Raw genomic sequence first — 20,489 nt, forward strand, 5'->3', positions numbered from 1 at the left:
GGATTGGGGGAGATGGGGGGAGCCACGGAGGGGGGAGGGGGACCGCGGGATTGGGGGAGATGGGGGGGAGCCGCGGAGGGGGGAGGGGGACCGCGGGATTGGGGTGGACACAGGGCCTTGAAGGTGGGAGGGGGACTGTGAGGCTGGGAGAAGCATGGAGAGGAAGTCGTGGGGGTAGGGGAGGAGGGTGATGAAAGGACCACGGCGACCTGTAGGCGACAGCTCTGGAGGGCAGCAGGGGTGGTTGGCCTCTGAGAGGCATGGGCTGCAGGAAGGTTGAGGGAGAGATGCTGGGACTCAGAGCCCCTCTGACCTCTCTTACAATTACATTTCCCTCCATTCACACCCCTTTCCTAACCTTCGGTGCCCTGAAGTTAGTGTACCACCCTTCCCTGCCAGCCTGCACACCCCACGTCCGTCTTGCTCAGAGCTCTGTCCCCAGAGCTACCCCCACGCCAAGCCCATGGGAGCCACTGGGTAACTGTCTGCTGATTGAACAGACAGTGGAATCTCTGCCTCGTGACCAGGGAAGTGTGTCCTCTTTACACACTGGGACATTGAGAAAATTGAAGAGGCCTGAGGGGACAGAATCTTGCCAACTCTTGGCCCGATGCTTTTCCCCTACTGTTAGGGCCAGAGGTTGGGGATATTTGTTAACCTCATGCCCAGAACTCTTGAGGGCCAGCTCAGAGCCCCTGGGCACAGAGGCTTTAGAGGCAGCCAAGGGTGGGGGTGGAGTATGTGAGGGTGGTAGGTGAGAAGCCTGTGGGAGCTTCTTGCTGTGGCTTGGGCTGCATGCGCCCCAGCCATGGGCTAAGACACAGCTGACCACGCTGGAGGCCACACTTGGACTCCTTCCCTCTGGCATGGCTGCTCAGGGGCCTGGACAGGCCCGGAGGGTCTCCTGCTCCACCTCTCACCTCAATGATGTAGTCTCTGCCATCCTTGCTGTGGACAGCCTTGACAGCGCAGATGTCCAGGCCACCGAACATCTCTGAGCAGCTGTCCACCCACAGCCTGTACCTGCGGGGATGCAGACACAGGCAGTGGGCATGAGGGACAGGCAGCAGGGACGGGAGGCAGAGACACAGAAGGACGCGTACAGGAAACAGGTATGGGACAGACAGTGACACACAGGCAACCATTCAGAGATGGAGAGAGACAGGAGACGCAGCAAGAGAGACAGAGAGGCAGGGAGACAGAGACCAGAGAGAGACAGAGGCAGTGGGAGAGACAGAATGGGTAGAAAGGGAGGCAGGGACGTAGATGGACCGTGAGAGAGAGACAGCAGGAGAGTGGCTAAAAGGGAGCCAGGAGGGCAGGAGAGAAGCAGGACTGGGGGAGAAGGAATATGGGAGCTGGGAGAGGTCTCAGAGACCTGACCCCACCCGCCTAAAACTTGACTGGCTCCCTAGTAGTGGGAAGCTTGCCTTGTCCCCATCGGGAGCCATCCTGGACACCCAGCTCCCCCTGAAGTCCTTTTCCCTTGGGAAAGCTGCTCGAAGGTCCCCAGAAATCCCTCCCAGGCCGCTCTCCCAGGCCCAGCCTGTGGGGACAAAGGGCATATTCTCCTCCTGCCTGGGGAATGCAGGCAGAGGAGCCTGGCAGGCTGCTCTTGCCTGGCCTGGGGGCCTGGCCCTCTGGGCCCACTGCTTTTTTTTCCCCTTTCCAGCCACTTGACGGCTGTAAGGCCCGTTTGCTTTGCAGGGGAAGATCTCGGTGCTGGACTTTGACCCTGCAACAAGAGGATGGTTGTATCTGGAGAAGTCTTCCTGGACTTGCACTTGGCTTCCCTCATGGTGGCTGGATTTGGAGTCACAGGGGACTTTGTGTCAAACGTTCTTGCTTCTCTCCCCACCCTCCAGGGTCAAATGGGGGCATGCCTGCTCTGAGATCTATTTGTGTCTCTGAGCCATAAGGCCTGGAATGAGCTGAAGTGCTCTCAGAACCAGATCTCTCATCTCATCCGCTAATGCCCCTTGAGGCACTGAGGGTACTGCCCATGAATTTGCAGAATGGAAAGTGAATTCCAGGCCTGAGCAAACCCACTCCCATGGTAGGCTCCTGCAGAGATGGCCCATGTGGCCTGGGACTGAGCAGAGCCAGGGAGATAGTGCCCTGCTGGAGACATCTGTGAGTAGCTTGTGAGGCATTGGGGAAGGCTGGGCTCACATTCTGGAAAGGCCATGAAGAAAAGGGCCAAGACTGTCCTATGAATGCCCACTGGGGGAAGGATGTGACTCCCCCAGACCAGGTGATTCAGTTGTGCCAGGTAATGGGCACAACTCCCCTGAGACTAGTTAGCATAGGTGGGTTCCCACCTGGAAGGCAGTAGCTGCCACCTGGGATTGACTGGAAGGGAAGGAAGCCAACATGTACAGTGCCCCTCCCTGCCATGGGCCAGCACTGGGTTAGGCACTGAACATCCCTCTCTCATTCAGCCCTCTGGCTTGGGTATGTTAACTCCAATTTACAACTGAAGAAGTTCAGAAAGGGTAGTTAACTTACCCTACGTAATACAGCTTGGAAGGGGCAGCAGGACCACTCCCTTTCGTTCATGCTGCTTCCTCAGCTTAGAGCCCTGAACCGGCAGTTCCATGAGGACAGTGACTGTGCTATATCCCTCCCCTAAGTCTCACTCAGTCATCGTTGCTGTAGCAGGGTGGTCCCACTCCAATCTCTAGGGGCAGAGATGTGACATAGGCCTATATAATCACAGCATTGCTGCTTTCTGGACCATAGTGATTGGTTCAGGGATGGTCATATGATCTAAGTCAGGCCAATCTGTGAATACGGCTCTATTCCAGGCTTTGACTGCAATGGTTGGGAAAGACACCTTCTTTCTGCTGGACTTGACACTGTCAAGATATAAGCCTGCAGGCATTATGGGCCACCATATGAATGACCAGAATGAAACCAACATAGAAGCCAACATATTCTATCCAACTTAAGGGGGTAGAGTAAGTTCTAAAGTCCGACCTGGAGCTGTGCCTCTGGAGTTTTCATTGCCACAAGCCAATAAATCCCCCCTTTGGCTCAAACCAATCTAATTTGTGTTCTGACACTTGCAACTGATACAGAGTTCTTAAAGGGGAGGATTGGCTCTTTTCATCTTGGCCTCTTTAGCGCTCAACATACATGGCATGCAGTAGGCATTCAATACATGTTCACTGAACAGACCTTTCTGACCCCAAAGCCCATGCTTTGTCCACTGTCATTGAATGCTTGCAAGCAGAAGTCACTGGACAATCAAAAAAGGATGTGTGTGTGCTGCTGGCCCCAAGAGCAGGCAACAGGTCCTTCTTCAGGTGAGGATGGCTTACAGTGTTGTTTAAATAAGGGAGAAAGACCTGAGCAGCTTTCAGCCAGAGTGCATCTCTGCCACATTCACGATTCATAGGAAATCAACCTCTCCCTCTCATATTGAGATAGGAATAAGTCTGAGAGAGGAGTGGACAGTCCAGTAGCCCTGTTGCGCTAATAGGGACGCTTCCATGCAGCTGTCAGAGCAGGGAAAGACTGGTGAGGACTTCCTGCTCTCTTCCTACAGCAGCTGGGTAGGGCTGGAAAGACCCCTGGACTTGGGAGTCAAGATATTGGGGTTCTACTTTCAGCTCTGTCACTGATTAGCTCTGTGACCCTGGACAAGTCACTTTCCCCCTCTGAACTTTCTGCCCTATCTGTAAAATGGGGTTATTTATAAAACCTGCCCTGCAGGCTATTATGGGCAGTAACGGGGATCATGCCTAGGAAAGTACTCTGTGGGTGGAGAGACAGTGGCCAAAGTGTGAGATGGCATTCATTAAAGGATCATTATTGTATCCCTATCTATCTCCCACTATGGCTGGTGCCTCTCCCTAAACACCTCCTTTGCCTCTTACCTCTCTGTCATGGCCACCTGCTCCAGCATAGCAGAGCCTGTGTTGGCCTTCCAGTTTCCAGAGATGGAGGTTCTCCTGTATCAGAACAAATACCACAGTGAGGGCATTAGGGATGCCTGTCATTGACCTGCTTTCCTTTTTTGCTTTGACTGTTTGGCGGCTCTGATTCAAATATCTGGCTTACATTCTGACATGTATTCTTAGGTACGCAACCAGTCTTCAGATTTATTTTTCTGTTTTTATTTCCCTTTATGTTGACTGTCTTATTTGTTGGGTCTTATGTATCTTTTCCCAAGCCACCTTTGAAATATAAAAGTTAAATTTAACAAATGCCTACACTATCAGATTAAATCCTGCAAACTTTGGCCTCCTGTTTTTCAGAAGAAGAACTAGGGCAGTATAGCCCCCAGTGACTCTGGAATCTTTTTTGAGAGCCCCAAAATGTAGGAAAAATGATCCATGGAGAGAAGTGATTACTTTTCCACGGTGAAGAGCAGGAAGGCCTTCTGGCTCTGCCTGCCTCACCCTCTTAGTTCCCTCGCCCTTTCTCCAAAGCCCACGGATATTTCCTGTGTGTAGGCTTCCACACACCTTTTTCCCTTTGCCTGATCGAGTCTTCATCTCCATCTTTGCCCCCCAAAGTCCTACTCATCCTTCAAGTTTCATCTGAAAATGTGACTTCCTGAGAGTACATCTTCCCCAATAAGAACCCCCTATACTACACCCTCTACCGATGTTTAGTAATGCTCATTTCACTTGCAATGACTACTTTAGTGTGCTGTCTTTCCTGAGGGTAGGGAATATGTTTGACTCACCCCTCTGTACCTCTAGGGTCCAGTGGTCCCTGGCATGTAGTCGGTGCCCAGTAACTACCTACTAGGTAGGGAACTGTGTATGTGGAGGAGCAATCCAGACAAACTATCTCTAATGGCATATCTGGATTCAGCAAAGACTGAATGGCTTAAGCAAAGTGGCAGAGGTAAAGCAATTTGTTTCATGACCAAGGGAAGGCATGTGATTGAGGTTCAAGGGTGAACCAGGAGAGGAACTGCTATAAAATGTCTTTCTAAAAGAGAAAATAAAATGTATCTGAGCACAGCAGATGCTGAGAATAGATGGTGGCCAATAGGAGACATAATGACTAAGGGTAGCAGTGACATTGATAAGTTTCATGTCAATTAAGTTTAGTTCAGCTCAATGCAATTCAATTCAATTTGGCAAACAATCACCAGGCCTCCCTACGTCCTGGGTACGGGACTAATCTGAGTGTGCAGAGATGACCCCTTCCTCGAGCTGCTCACTCCCTTAAAGGGTAGACCAGCCTAAAACCAGAACATAGGCATGGTAGGGTTAGCAGTACACAGGAGGCATGAAGCACTCCAGGGAAGCAAAGGAGAAACCAGTCACTTAATATGAACCCCAGAAGGTAGCGATTGAGATGTGCCTGCGAGGATGAGTAGGATTCAATAGAGTGGGACCCGCATGGTAACAAGGGAAGGTAAGAACTGACTTGAGTCAGATGGATGCAAGTTTGAATCTTGGTTCTAGCATTTTCTAGCTGTATAACCATGGACAACATCTCTGAGTCTATTTTCTCATTGGTAAATGGGAATAATTTTAGTACCATGCTTATAGGGCATTGTGTGGATTAAAGGAAAGATTCCCATAAATCTCTTAGCACAATGGGTGCTACTATTACTTTTCAGTAAGCGTAGACAAGAAGAAAAAAAAGCATTCTAATGCCAGAAGCAGCAGGAATACGAGCCAGACTGGTCTCCTTCCAAGAAGATAACGATAGTGAGAGCTGATATTTAGTGAGTGCTTTCTATGTCTGAGACATGGGTCTAAAAGCTTTATAAGCACTGGCTTATTTCAGTCTCTCAAAACCTAATGAGATGGACATTATTATTATTATCATTCCCACGGAGTGGCAGAAGCCACAAAACCATATCTGAGAAACTCCGTGCTCTTAACCATGACTCTTCATGGCAGAGCCCATCACAGGTTTGGGGAAAAGAGTTGATAGGCCAAAATGTGATGCAGCTGCTAGAATGTAGGATGGGATGTAGACTGTGACAACAGAATCTATGTTTATGACACATGTATGAAGCTGACCCCCTTGATGAAGGGGTGGGGGTGAGTGGAAAGGTGCTGCCTGAGTAACTTTGGAAATTAGTGGAGACCGTATGACTAAGTACAAAAGAAACTGTATGTAAGTCCTGTACCATAGCCGGTGAAGTTGTTTCTCATGGGACTATGGCTTGACAGTTCTGCAACTGTACACATATACTGTGGATGAACAAAGAAGTACATGGATGGGGGAGGGTGGGAGCCAGGTTTTTTTCCCTGTTGGAGTGGGAAGTTACAGATAAGCAATCTGGGAAGGCTAAAATGAATCATGTGGTACTGGATGAAAGTCTGACACATCAGTATGAACTCTGTTTAGCTTTAGCTATAGATGGATATGTGTGTGTGTGTGTGTGTGTGTGTATAATTACAGACATGTGTATACACGGGTTGAGATACACATATTTATTTCCCAGCTCTGTCTGCTGAGAGGACTTAGAAACAATGACACCCAGTGGCAACAAGCACAAAGGCCCAAGTGCTGGGCAGGAAGTGGGCCAGAAAGGACGCTGAATGGTCATGGGCAGAGAGGGCGTTCTATACCGATGTGTGACATGAACACTCTTCCTCGGATGTGGGCCAACCCAGGGTCCAGGAAACACCATAACTAATGACAAACTGGAGCTGTCAGGGCAGAAATGCTCAGCATAAAGAATGCAGCAATGAGGTAATCCTCATTGAGAAGAGAAATTGGGACAAGGTGTTGTCAATGTCAAGTGGAAACGCAACAATGAGGAGAGGAGGGAAATGATATCATGAGGGATGGTGGAGGCCTCAGGAATGCACTGGACCATGCACTGGAATATTCTCCAACTCAGAGAGGTTGGGGGTGGCAGGGGGAGGTGATTTATCACCCTGAGGGCATCTGAGAGCAGTGACGGGTCTGGCCTGGCTCATGGGTGGAAGAGAGCGATTGGCAAGACTGGTCAGAAGTACTTCTTGGCTCCATCCCTTTCCTGGGCATATTTCCTTATAGGTCAACTGACTGCATTTTCTCCAGTTTCCCAGGCAATGGCAGAGTGGAGTGGTTGCAACAGAGACTGTGTGACTTGAAAAGCCTAAAATTACCATCTGGCCATTTACAGAAAAAGTCTGTAGGATCCCCGGTCTAGGCAATCCAGGTAGTGCAAAAGCAACCCCAGATAATACAGAAGTGGATATGTATGGCTGGGATCAATAAAACCTTATTTACTGAGACAGGTGGAAGCTGGATTTGGCCTGTGGGCTGTGGTTTGCTGACCCTGATCTAGAGCACAGCTCCACCACACAGAAGCAAAGGACTTTCTAACTGTCCAGAGTCAGCTGTTGTAGTCCTCAGAGATGGAACCATGCAATCAGTGTGCCATACATGCTTGGAAACCAGGCACCTGTTGCCTCTCTGGGGTCTCATCATTCCAAGTGGAAACAACAATATTCCCAAGTGAGACAGAGAGGACTTGGGGCAGATAAGACCTCTCTAAACACCAAGCCCTCCACCTGGTCAAGAACTCCCACTCATCCTTGTAACCGCAGATCCAGCGTGAGTCATCCTTTGCCTGAACCACCCCTGGGATGAATGTGTGTTGGATTTTCTGGCATTCATCCCTTTTCTTGTAGTCACACAACCTCTATTTCCACTGGATAATGACCCTGCCCGTATTGCCTGCTATCTTGGTGGGACTCTTCATACTGCTCATCTACCTTCCTCTAGCTAATAAGCACGTGACCACAGCTGGATTAATCAGCACTGTTTCCACGGACTCATGATCTTGAGTTAAGCTCTGAAAATGATTAGGGCAGATTCACTTCCTAATGGGGTGCCGCGAAGACTGTATATTACTTCTGGCTACCCAGATTCCTGGGGCTGCCCTGGACCCTAATATTCCTGAAATTGATAATTTGGGGTTTTGTTAGTTAGTTCTGATCATTCATCTAACAAATTCCCTTAAAAAAAACTCTACCAAATTAGTCAGGTATGGTTTTTACTAATTGCAGCTGGAGAAATCTGATGTAATCTCCTTCCTGATCTTATTTGTCCCAGAGAAACCCTTTTGCAGCCCATAGCCCCAGAGCCATCTTTTTACAAATACAGGTCAGATCATGACACTTCACTGCTCAGAAGGGAAGAGAAGAAAATTCACAACCCTCAGCAAGGCATTCAAGGCCTTCCTTGATTTGTCCCTAAGTCTCTCTTCCATGTATGTCTCCTATGACATACATCAGGTATATACCTGGAAACATGCCAACAGTCTTTCTTTCTCTGGGGGAAACAGGCTTCATTTGGGTAGAGAGATTTCTACCCTGGGATAAGCCATGATGGAACATCAGCCTTGCGCTGTACTAACCAGAGAAGAATGGCGGTAAAGGAGACAGAAGGGAGAATAATGATGTCCCTGTGGGGTCTCTGCTCTGGGGCAGAGAAGACAGGGCATGACATGTATTTTTAATCTCCGTTCTTCTCACACTCTGCTCCTATACCCTCCCTCCCGGCTCCCCAGCCCCTGCCCAGGGACTCACATGTAAGCTTTGTAGTTGGATCCAATTTTCTGGATGCGGATGTCGTACTTGGAGTCAACGAAGGCCTCAGTGGTGGCATAGGTTTTGGCCATAGCCACCATGCTGGTGATGTCCTGGTAGTCATGCTGGTTTTCTACTTTGATCTGTGTGGGAGGATGAGGGGTTGAGTGCCACCCACCCAGCGTTCACTGGGCACCTACCCAGTGCTGGGACCCGGGGCTGCACCATATATAGCAACCTTGAGAAGATCGCCTGCCTGGCAGGGGAAGCAGACCTAGAAAACAAGTCACCCCACCACTTCCTGTGGAAGAGAAAGGCAGCATTCCACGTGGGGAGTCAAGGGAAACTTTATAGAAGGGGTGGGCTCTGGACAGGGTTTGGAAGAATGAACGCGATTCTCATATGGACTATGGAGCAGGTGCATTCTCTGGAGAGGATGGAGGATGGACAAGGTAGAGGCAGGAGGAGCCCGTAGGGAGGGGGGAATGGGCCAGTAGTTTGGACTGGCCAAGGGGGCAGGAGGGTGGGGGGATGCCTGAAGAGGGTCTTCAGGGAATAGACCATGGAGGGCCTCAACAGCTTTGGCAGGGGCTAGGATGCTAGCCTGAAGACTCTGCAAAGCCACTTGACGGAGAAGAGTTTAAACAAGAAAGTAGCCTAATTTGTGTTTTAGAAAAATCACTCAAGCAGCTGTGTAGAGGGTTGGATGGAGGGGTGTGATGTGGGATAGAGAGAGACCCGTTAGAAAGAAGAGAGTATGTATGTGTGTTATGTGCACGTGGTGTGCACGGGCAGGGTGTGTGCACGTGGGTTGTGTGTGTGAAGTTTGTGGAGGATGTGCGTGTGGGGTGTGTGGCGTATGTGGGTGGAATGCGTATTTTGTGATGTATATGTGTGGTGTTTGCATGTGTGTTGTGCCGGGTGTGCGGTGTTTTTGTGTGTGCAGGTTGGGGGGGGGGAGCGTGTGTGGGAGCGTGCACGCACTGGACATGGCTAGCTCTGCTAGTCCAGAGGCCTGGGGGAGAAACTCGCTCACACCGTTTACTGGGCTGAGGCCAGGAACATGCGGCGGTGTCCTGGGGTCAAGAAGAGGTCTTAGGAGAGCTTCCAAGGCCAAGTGCAGGGGATGAGGCCAAGGCTTTGTGACAGCGATCTCAAGACATAACAGAGGCCGACTCCCAGCACCTGTGGACAGCTGGGTGGGTGCCCCTTCCCCTGTCATCCTCACTCTGACAGCAGAGGGGTTCTGAAGCTGCGCCAGCAGTGGGCAGAGGCCAGATCCACTGGGGGGCTGGGTGGGTGCTGAGCAGCCTGTGTGGGAGGTGGTCCTGTCCTTACAGCCTCTTCTAGTCCTTTTCTGCCCACCCTTCAGGCTCAGCAGTGCCCTGACCACTCCCTCCCTCCATGATGATGCCCACCCACATCTGCCCCAACTTCACAACTTACATGGCATCTTCACAGCTCTCCTTTGGGACCTGAAACAGGATTGTGAGGCAGGCAGGGTGGCCATTATTATGGCCACTTAACATGTGGAAACAGATTTTTCTCCTTGTCCAAGGCCACAGAGCAGCTAAGCACAGAGCTGGGAATGAAACTCAGGACTCCAAAAGCACAGCTGTTCTTTGAACAATCTCAGGGTATCTACAAGTGCATGCCTGCGGTCCCACCCAACAGATCGTAAACAGCGATGGGGAGGGAGGCTTGGCAAACCTTCTCTCTTCTTGGCTCTTTGTGCAACCCAGCCTCAGTGGCAGGGCGCCTCCTCCCACCGGAGGCCGAAACTACCCTTTGTTCTAGGTCCTCTAAGGCTCTGACTGCCTGCTGTTCCCTCCTCTCTCAGTAATAGGACCCTTAAGTTTTACCTGGGCATCTGGTCTCTCAGCTAAAGATTATTTTGTTCCAGTCTCCTTACAGGTAGACGTGGTCAAGTCTCTTAAGTCTGGCCAGTGAAACTGTGAGTAGATGTGATGCGAGCAACCTCTGGGTGGTGCCTTTAAGATGAAGGGAACCCTCCCTTTCCTTCTCCCTTCTCCCACCTGACTGGGATGTTTACATGATGGTGGGAGCTGGAGCAGCCTTCTTGGACCACAAGATGGAAGCTGCATGTTGAAGATGGCTGACTAATCAGGTGGAAGGAACCTGGACTTCCAGCACCATGGAGTCCCCAGTCAGCCCTTGATTGTGTATGCTCAGACTCCTACATGAGAGCCAAGTAAACCTTAATCTCGTTTAAGCTACGGTTATTTTGGTCTTTGTTAAAGCAGCCAAACTATATTTCTGCCACGTATTTTTCATCTCTTGCTCTTTTCTGATTCTTTGTCCTTTGGATTAACATGATCATGGATCCACTAATCTCAAATTGTCCCTGCTTTTCAATACCTCAGTTACCGCTGCTCTCTCTGTCTCTACATCCTCATTTCCCACTCACTCCTAAACCAGCTCTCTCTGGATGTCACTCCCCACCACTCCACCAAAACTGATTTGGCAAAAGTCACCTTTGACCTCCTCATTGGCAAATACAGTAGAGCTCCCTTTGCTCCCTATCCTGCTTTGGCACTCTATGGCATCTGAAGCCACTGAACTTTTCGAAATTTGGTTTTCATGCCACTATTTTCTTCCCTTTTTTTCCTGGCAACTTCTTCAAAGTCTATATTGCTTCCTCTTCCTTCAACTGCCCCTTGGGTGATCATAATGTTTCATTCTCAGCCAACATTTGGGATCCGGTAAAGAGGGAGTTAACAAAATGAAAGAATGGGGGTGAGAGCTTGCAGGGACAGCTTGTCTAATCCATTTTTGTCACTGGGTGGATCTGGAAGGGACCAGAGCTACTTCTGGTTTCCTAGTCAGAACAGCATACACTGCAGGCTGTCTCAGAGATTTCTGGATTGTCCACAACATCCATTCTCTTAATCTATAGCAGGGAAGCACCTTGGTCTGGGGGTGCATGACCATCCAGAATAAATATTACACTTCCCCATCTCCCTGGCACCTGGTGTAGTCATGTGATCATGGTTGTGTGATCATGGTTGTGTGATCACGTTTTGGTCAATGAGATGTGAGCAGAAGTGGGGCCTGAACTTCCAGGTCTGCCTTATAAGGGAAGTTTGTGTGGGGGGATGCTTTTCGCTTCCTCCTTTCCTCGTCCTGCTAGCTGCAGTGGGCTCCATTGAAGACCTTGTGTCTGAAGGGTAACACCCCAGGAAGGAATGATCAAGAGGATGGAAGGAGCCTGTTAGGTGAGAGAGAAGGTCCTAGCTTGTTTAAGCCACCTTAGGTCTTTGTTACAGCAGCCGAACTTCATCCTTAAGTAAATATTTGTTGCATGCATGATGCATGCATTCATTTATTCACAGGATAGACAAAAGAGAGCAAAGAGAGAAAGTATAGATGTAGGGGTTTAATTATTAATTAATTAGTGGTCATCCCATCCTCCCTTTGTGAGCCCGTCTCTCCTAGAGTAGTCGGGTTGTTTGGGGTGCGGAGCTCATCCTGCCCTCTTCAGGACTGAGCAGGTAACCCAGGTTTCTCATACATGGGCTAGTAATTTTGTTCTCAAATTGTGTGATGTCTGAGCCCCATAGAACCCGGCTCTCCCACTGGCTCCACACATGTCTGTCTCCCCATTAGACTGTGAGCTTCCTAAGGACCGACAACATGTCTCGGTCGCAGTTGTAACACCAGTGCCCGGCATGTTGCAGATCCTCCAGACGTGTTTGCTGGATTGATTTTAAGAAGCCTGGATAAAGATCTGCTTGTTACTTGGGAGGAGGCAAGCGGATGGAAGGAAAAATAGGGTGCTTGGAAAAAGGCAGAGAAAATGTGTTTCAGGGAAACATGTTTTATAAGGTGAATTTTTCTGTAAATGCTCAGGCTGGATTCCACACTCAGAGGTTTACAGCTTCCTAGTGTAGGGCCAGTGGTACAATCGGTTAGCGTGAGCCCAGTACTTGTAAGAGGTTTACAGCTTCCATTGTGAGCCTTGAGAACCTGGTGAAGTCAGGGACCCTGGAGAATGGAGCAGGTGGCCTGGTGGGTGGTGCTGGAGGGGACTCTGGGCGGGTGCTCAGGCCATAAAGGGAGGTGGGGTGAGAAGCTATTGAGGACGGCTAGCCATGGGGAGGGTGGAATGGCTGCTGGCCCGGGGAGTGAGTTACTAGCTGGAAACCCCTCCAACTGTTCACAGAGACAAGCTGAAAACAGGAAGCTTGAAATGAGCTGTGATTCAAGATTACCCATTTCCTGCTCTGGGGACCCGTGCAGGGGTGCCACACGAGCTCCTTGACTCTGAAGTCTCACAACCTCATGCTACCTCCCTGTCCCCTCTATGCCCCCTGTCTCTTCTCTCCTCCTTCCTCTGCCTTCCTCGCCTTCCCTCCCTCTCCTCCTCCTGGGCCCCATCCTTCCTCTCTCCCACATCCACTGCCTCCTCCCACCCTTTTTCTCTTACTTTTAGTGTCATCTTCCTCCTCTTTGTCCCGTTCCCTCTGTTTTCCTTTGTCACCTCTTACTTCTCCCGTCTTTCTCCATCTCTCCTTTCCCCTACTTCTCTACCTCCCTCCGCTTTCCCTGAGCCCTGCTCAGTGCCTGTCTCCTTCTTCCTGCTTCCCCTCCATGCCATCCTCACCCTGGCCCCCATCTCTCCTACCTCCTTTCCCTCACTGTTTCCCTGTTCAGTTGCTCACACTTTCCTCCTCTGCAGCTTTTTGAACTGCTTTACCTCCCCGGTGTGAGTGAGTGGGTGAGAGTGTGTGTGAGTGTGTGCGTGCACACCTGTGCTCCATCAGCAGGGTGAGCAAGGAGGGAGAGTGAAAACAGAGGGAGAGGAACTGGAGAGAGGAGTCAGGGGACAATTCCGAATCTCCTCACTGGGATTCATCTCAGAGGTCTCCTACTCCAAATCCCAGCTGGGACGGGCAAGTCATCTTCTACAGCCTCGGAAGACTGTGCACTATTTGCTTGAACACCTCTAAAAACAGGGAGCTCACTACTGGGCAAGGCGGCTCATACCATCTTAGGGAACTTGTTCTACTGTTTATTAGACCAAGAGTGAACAAATGGTTCCAATGGTTGATCATGCAGGGTACATCTCGGCCCTCTGCCTTGTGTCTGCTTTTCATCCACTGGATGAGAGCCACCCAGCCGTGCCTAAGTCACTCTTTTCTTCAACCCATCCCAATGTGAGCTGGTTCCAGACCCTTTACTACCTTAAAATGCTCCCCTTTGATACTCTCTTAAACTATGTGGTGTCCAAAATTACACACATACTCCAGATGTGGTTCTACCAGCTGAGACTGGATAAGACCATCACCTCACTCTATCTGGAACACATCTGGCCTAATCCTGCCTCAGGGCCTTTGCACTTTCTGTTCCTTGCTTGCATGGCTCACAGCCTCACTTCATTCAGGTCTCTCCTCCAGCCTCACCTTCTCAGAGCTGCGTTCTCTGACCACCATGTGTGAGGTTACTCCTCCCACCCAGCACTCCTCATTCACATTACCCTGCTTAATTTTTCTCCATAGCATTTCCACCACCACTGCCTTATCTATTTATTGGTTTGTTGTCTTTCTTCCCTACCATTCCACTGGAATATAAGCTCTGCAAGAGCACTGTTGTATTTCAAGCACCTGTAACAGCAGGGAAAAATAGGCGCTCAGTAAATTTGTTTTATGATCGAATAAATATATGTAAGTATTTACAAATATGTATTGAGTGCCCATTATATTCAGAGACTGACTGATCATTTTTCCAGATACTATGCTGGGGGCTGGGGATGCAATAGAGAACAAGATTTATGATTCTTATCCAAATGGAGCTTTGTGCCTATTAATTATCTTGCTCCTATTAACGTAGCTAAATAAAATATTAGCATTTCTAAGATCCATGTGGAGCTTGTTCTAAGCTAATGTCTCTAGATCATTTTTAAACACAAGATCCTGAGAATCCACATCTCTCCAAGCTTGGACTTGAGTGGTTTTAATCCCCGAGTAGGACTTTATGTCTACCTTTTCCAGTCTTGGTTGGAATCCAATAATTGATTCTGTCGTCTGACCTGTTAACTCTCCCTCTCAGCTCTATGTCATTCAAGATTTTGGTGCACTCTTCCTATACATGTAATCCAGCTCTTTGATCTTACCTAAGTTACTTCTCTGAGCTTTAGCTTCCTTACCTATTAAAGGTGAGTATAACAATTACCTTGCAGGATTATTATGATTTTTAAATGGAATTATAATGAATGTCAAAGGACCTACCTAGCATAGTGCCTGGCACCTAGTAGGTGCTCAACCAAAGTTGTTTATCTTTAATTAGATAGTTGTTGAGATTCTTTGCTGACCTTGAACCATCAATCAATGCTTTTTTTTTTACAGTTATTTATGCAATTATTCATCCAGTGCCAAAGCTATCTCCTGTATAGTCATCCAAATTGATGAGGAAAAGTTCTTCTTTTTAGATGAGTGCCAGCTAATAAATGCAGAAGTAAGAGAATGAGAATGTTAGCCTTCTGCGACAATTATGTTACTGCAACAACAGATCTAGGCAACATTGCTCAATGCCAAAGACCATTGGGAAAGACTGATGGAGAACTCCCTAATGCGTGTATCAGGCAGAGAACACCTGAACTCACAGATCAGTCTTAAATCCTAAAAGAGAGATAGTCAGACATGATTACATCTACAGATATGCAAGAGAAACACTCACTACCACCTAGGAAATATTCTTGCCAAAACCTAGAACTTGAACCAGACCAAGTCTCTATATTCATCCACCAGGTTATAAGAAATGCAGACATTGGAAGAACACCACAGAGCTGTAATCAGCTGAATTCAGAAGGTAGGAAATTCTGCAGGAAAACGACCTTTTTTTCCCTTCCAACAAATAAATGACAAGAAAAACAAAACAGAAGGAAGGGAACTGTTACAGATCAAAAGAGACTTCCGTCATACCAACCGTGTGAAATATGAAGGCTTTATTTGGATACAATGAAAGAAAATCAATTAACATAGGACTATTGAATACTGACTATTTACTAGATATTAAAGAATTATTACCAAACTTTTAGGTGTAATAATAGTATTTGGCTATGTTAAAAAAGAAGTCCTTATGTATTAGAAATTCATACTGAAATAGTTTTTAAAAAATATTTGTTTGTTTATTTATTTATTTGGCTGCATCGGGTCTTAGTTGCGGCATGTGGGCTCCTCGCGGTGTGTGGGCCTCTCTCTAGTTGTGGCGCGTGGGCTCTAGAGTGCGTGGGCTCAGTAGTTGTGGTGCACGGGCTTAGTTGCCCCACAGTATGTGGGATCTTAGTTCCCTGACCAGGGATCGAACCCATGTCCCCTGCATTGGAAGGCGGATTCTTAACCACTGGACCACCAGGAAAGTCCCCATACTGAAATATTTAGAGGAAATGATGTGATATCTGGGATTTGCTTTAGTATAAGCTGGTGATCCACAGACACGGAAAGTAGATGCGTAGTTGCCAGGAGCTGAGGTAAAAGGGGAATGGGGAGTGACTGCTAAAGGATACGGGGTAAGGAAAATGCCTTGGAATTATACAGTGGTAATGGTTCCTCCTTGAGGAAGCCACTGAATTGTACTTTAGAAGACAAATTAGTCATGTGAGTCAATTCCTTAAAATAAATCTATCTATCTAAGTATACACTTCTTACTGCTTCTGTTTCTTTGGACAACCCTGATGAATGCACTGTCTCAACTAGAGCTGCAGCAAGAAGACAAAGATGCCACCTCCCAAAGTGATCTGTGACAGAGACCACTATGGCCAAGAACTGGTAGATTCACCCATGTTGATATACAAGGTTGAGTTGCTGGAGATTAGAGATTCTGAGACAGTGATTTCTTAGGAAAAGTTTATGCCAGCCTACCACTCCTCCCTTGTGCTACGGCTGGTAGGAGCTTCAGTGGGACACCCAGCAAGACTGATATGTGTCCGGTGCTGAATCCTTCCCAGGCCATCTGCAGGTAAGCATCCTGCCTTCGGCTTATCCAGGCTAAGGATGTACGTGCCTCCTGTGGCCACAGGTGGGCTGTGTGGAGAGAACAGCGGCTGAAGGAGCGCGGCATCTCCACTGCCACCACCCTGGCCCAGGCCACATCACCCCTCTTTGGACTACGCAATCATCGCTTTTAAAATTCCTCTTGCCTAAGCCAAACCTCAGACTGATTTCCTCAGACTCTCCAGGTGTGGGCCAAGTCATCAGTACTTTTGGAAGCGTCCCAGGCAAATGCATGCAGCCCAGGTTGAAAAGCTTATATCATCTGGTTCCTGGTCATCTCTCTTTTGCACTCAGCCAAACTTGTCCCTGACTTACTGCTTTTGTACTTGCTATTCCCGCTGGTGGAATAATTTTCCTGAATATCTTCCCATGGCTGGTTTCTTCAGGTCTCAGCCCAGATGACCCCTCAGAGGCTTTTCCAACTACCTGATATCAAGTAGCTACTCCTTCCTGGGAAGTCTGTACTGAATTATCACTATTTTTTCTTACCATCTTTGACTATCTGAAATTACTTATTTGCTAATGTGCTATTGTCTCTCTCCTCCATTAAAATGTAAGCCAAATAAAACCAGAGCCTCCTGTGTCTTGCTAGGAGACGATATAACAGAGTGCTGAAGAATGCAAGCTCAAATCCCAGCTCCATCACTCATTAGCTGCATGACCTTGGGGAATTTACTTAGCTTCTCTGTGTCTCACTTTCCTTATCAGCAAAATGTGGGTAACTTGTTAACATAAAGAAACTACTCCTGATCAAAGGTGGATGACTTGGATTGTTGTTGAGCATTAAATGAGATACATGTAAATAGTTTAGAAGAGCTCTTTGTTCATTACAGGCATTCAATAAATGTTAACTATTATTATCGTTCCTTTTTATACCCTTGACACCCAGCATAGTGTCTGGCACACAGCAGATGCTCAATAAATATTTGCTGAAAGAATAAATGAAGGGGCCAGTCAAGGGAGTAGCTGAGTAAAGAGAAACTAGGCAAAGGGAAAAGGAGGTGCAGTGGCCCTTGGGTTGATGCTCCGGGTGGAAAAGAGACTCACAAGCATTAGCAGAAAACTGAGCCTTGACATCTTTTCGTGGAAGCTGAGGGCCAATAGGGATTCATGCTTGAGGAGGGCAATCCCACTTCCTCTGAAAGGTGAACACTGGGAATGGGGTCAAGATCCTTCCTAGAAGAAGGTGTGGAATTAAACTTGACAGACTTGAGCAATTGAAGTCCATCGCCATATTTCAATAGCCTAGAAAACATTTCGGGCGAGTGTGACCGGCGGCTCACTCCAGCCACATCCATCTCCCTCAAGTTCCCATAGAAGGCCCACTTTGGAGCACGTTCCATCTGGTGTGATGGCTGGGACAAGCTTGTTTTTTTCAAAGATAACTATTTGAGGCAATTTACTGAACCAGGTTATTTATGAATAAGCTAAAAGCTACCAGGGGATCTACCAAAAATAATAACTGTAGCTTCAGAACACTTGCTCTGTGGTCTCTTTCTGGCAATAATTAGCTGGTTGAGCCAGCTGGATATTCAGGCCACTCCTAGTTTGAGATAATAAAACAGTAACTCTGGCACACAAATGGATGCTTGTTTTTCTGTTTTTATAACAGGAAGGCGTGCTTCCAGCTCATTACAAAGTGGTCTATGCTCGCTAAGAAGCTAATTAGATGGAGTGAAGGGGAAGAGCTAAATCTCTGTTTTCCCTCCCAGTAAATGTTTTCCAGTCTTGCCCCACCTAGACTCTCAAGGCAGGACTAAGTGTAGGTTCTGTGCTTATATCATTAACATCAGGCCATGCTTACAGAGTTTAGCTCAGAATCTTTCCTGAGCTCCACATCAAAAGCTTAAAAGAGGTAAGTGTGAGTTTCAAGGAAGCCAATGCAGAAATTCTGAAACTTTCTGGATTTACCATGCCCATCTCAGGGCTGATTTCACAGCATTCCAAGGCCAAAAGAAGTACTAAGCAGCTTCATTTGTTACGTAGTTAGAGCTAAATAGCTTAATAAATATTTATGTTCTAACAACTTAGTAACTGAGATAAACAATGCACATAATATTTTTATTTCATTCTTAAATAGCTACAATTACTTACAAATGAGATGTGTGTGCTTGCTGGGCACTGCACAAATTCCCGAACCTTAGAATCAGAGAGGGCGCTTCACCCGCATTTCCTGTTCCACACTGATTTTCACAGAGCACTTGCCTTTTAGCACAACTACCGCCCAAAACCCAGTTTTGCAAAGATGTGATGTCATCGAAAGGAACATGTTGTGATCTAATGTTGAAACTGTGAACCACCTCGACTAGTAATTTGCATGGTAATTTGCATGGTGTCTGACCGTTGCCCAGAACTGCTGTGTTTCCCTTGAAAATTAAAATATACTCTGCTGCCCTAGGGAGTTGGGTACAGGGTTTGGGAACTGTAGGCCTAATGTTACTACTTTTGGCACCCTCCCCCCAGCAGTGAATAACACAAGCCTCTGGTGCAACATCCCTGGCGAACAGCCTGTCTGCTCCTCATGTGAAACGTAGGTCTGAGAAACCCATGGGGGCGGGATATCCAACAAACCCGTCTGTGCTTTAAACCAGTCCCTATTTTAGGAAAATTACAAGGATACTGCGCTTTTAAAAATGATGTAAATTCTGTTCTAGATTGATTCATCAGGACCAGGCTCTTAGCTCAAATGTGGGTTAGTTAACGAGTGTAAGGAGACTATTTGGACTAGTCCCTGAACGTATCTGAAATAAAATAAAATGTTGTCTAAGTGCTGTATTAAACAGATAATCAAGGCACAGTCCCTGCCACTGAGGAGTTCACAGTCCAGGGGAGAGACAGGTACACGGACAGGCAATTCAACAGAGGGTGATGGATGTTGCGACAGAGGCCAAGTGTGCAGCACAGGGACCCTGATGCACCCTGGGGTGGGTGCCAGGGAAGGTTTCCCAAATGAGGTGATGGATTCTACTCCAACTTTCTTTGTCATGATTATGAAGAAGAGGATGAATTTAAATCCAAAGCTTCTCTTCTCTTTTAAATCACAAAGAAACAGTTTGAAGTGGGCGTTGGCACGGGGCTTTATATGTATCTCGTTATTTTCACATGTATTCTTTCAAGATATCTATTTCTTATTGAGCACTAACTATGTGCCAGGAACTGTACTACACAGTTCACCTATAGTATCTCATTTAATCTTCACAAACAACCCTAAGTGCTTCCAGTCACGATGTACCAACCCGAGCCCTGTCTCTGTAAACAACTATAAAACTGGAAAAAATTAACGAGGCAACTGTTTTGAGGCAGTGGGAACAGGCCGTGCAAGGCTGATCCCTGAGATAAAGGACATCAGGAGGTGGGCCCCATGTGGGCCCGGCCCCTTTCCCAGCCTCCTCTCAGGCTCTCTGTATGCAGTCATGACACTGGCACTTCCTCAACTACCCCAGCTCTTTCCTGCTTCTGGGCTTTTGCATGTGCTGTTCTCTCTCTGCAAGGTTCTTCACTCTTGTCCTTGCATGGCCAACTCATTCTCATTCCTCAAGGCTTTGCTCATGTGTCACCACCTCAGAAGTTCCTCCAACAGCTCTGCCATGTTTTTCTCTTTTAACAACCCGTTCTTCTCTGGCCTAGTACTAAGTAAAGTTTACAACTGTATTTCTTTGCTCATTTATACCCTATCTGCCTCTCCCACTAGCCCATGATTTCCAGCGCTAGCACAGCACCTGGCATGCAGTAGGTGCTCAACAAAGAGATGTTGAGTGGGGACTTCCCTGGTGGCGCAGTGGTTAAGAATCCTCCTGCCAATGCAGGGGACACGGGTTCGAGCCCTGGTCCGGGAAGATCCCACATGCTGCGGAGCAACTAAGCCCGTGCGCCACAACTACTGAGCCTGCGCTCTAGAGCCCGCAAGCCACAACTACTGAAGCCTGTGCGCCTAGAGCCCGTGCTCCACAACAAGAGAAGCCACCGCAACGGG

The 20,489-nt window shown here is 47.9% G+C and overlaps 1 protein-coding gene across 21 annotated transcripts in view; it reads right to left on the bottom strand.

The window, feature by feature from the left end:
* SYN3 (synapsin III) overlaps positions 1-20,489 on the bottom strand; it is a 462,808-nt gene that overhangs the window by 23,544 nt on the left and 418,775 nt on the right. For all 21 annotated transcript variants that reach the window (XM_028490567.2, XM_028490580.2, XM_028490577.2 and 18 more), the window contains 3 exons: positions 8,505-8,647; positions 3,882-3,956; positions 921-1,023 (listed from right to left, as the gene is read on the bottom strand). In XM_028490567.2, the coding sequence (XP_028346368.1) occupies positions 921-1,023; positions 3,882-3,956; positions 8,505-8,647 (321 nt within the window). The remainder of the gene's footprint in view (positions 1-920; positions 1,024-3,881; positions 3,957-8,504; positions 8,648-20,489) is intronic.

The sequence above is a fragment of the Physeter macrocephalus genome, chromosome 6, assembly GCF_002837175.3.
Source record: "Physeter macrocephalus isolate SW-GA chromosome 6, ASM283717v5, whole genome shotgun sequence".
Classification (NCBI taxonomy): domain Eukaryota; kingdom Metazoa; phylum Chordata; class Mammalia; order Artiodactyla; family Physeteridae; genus Physeter; species Physeter macrocephalus.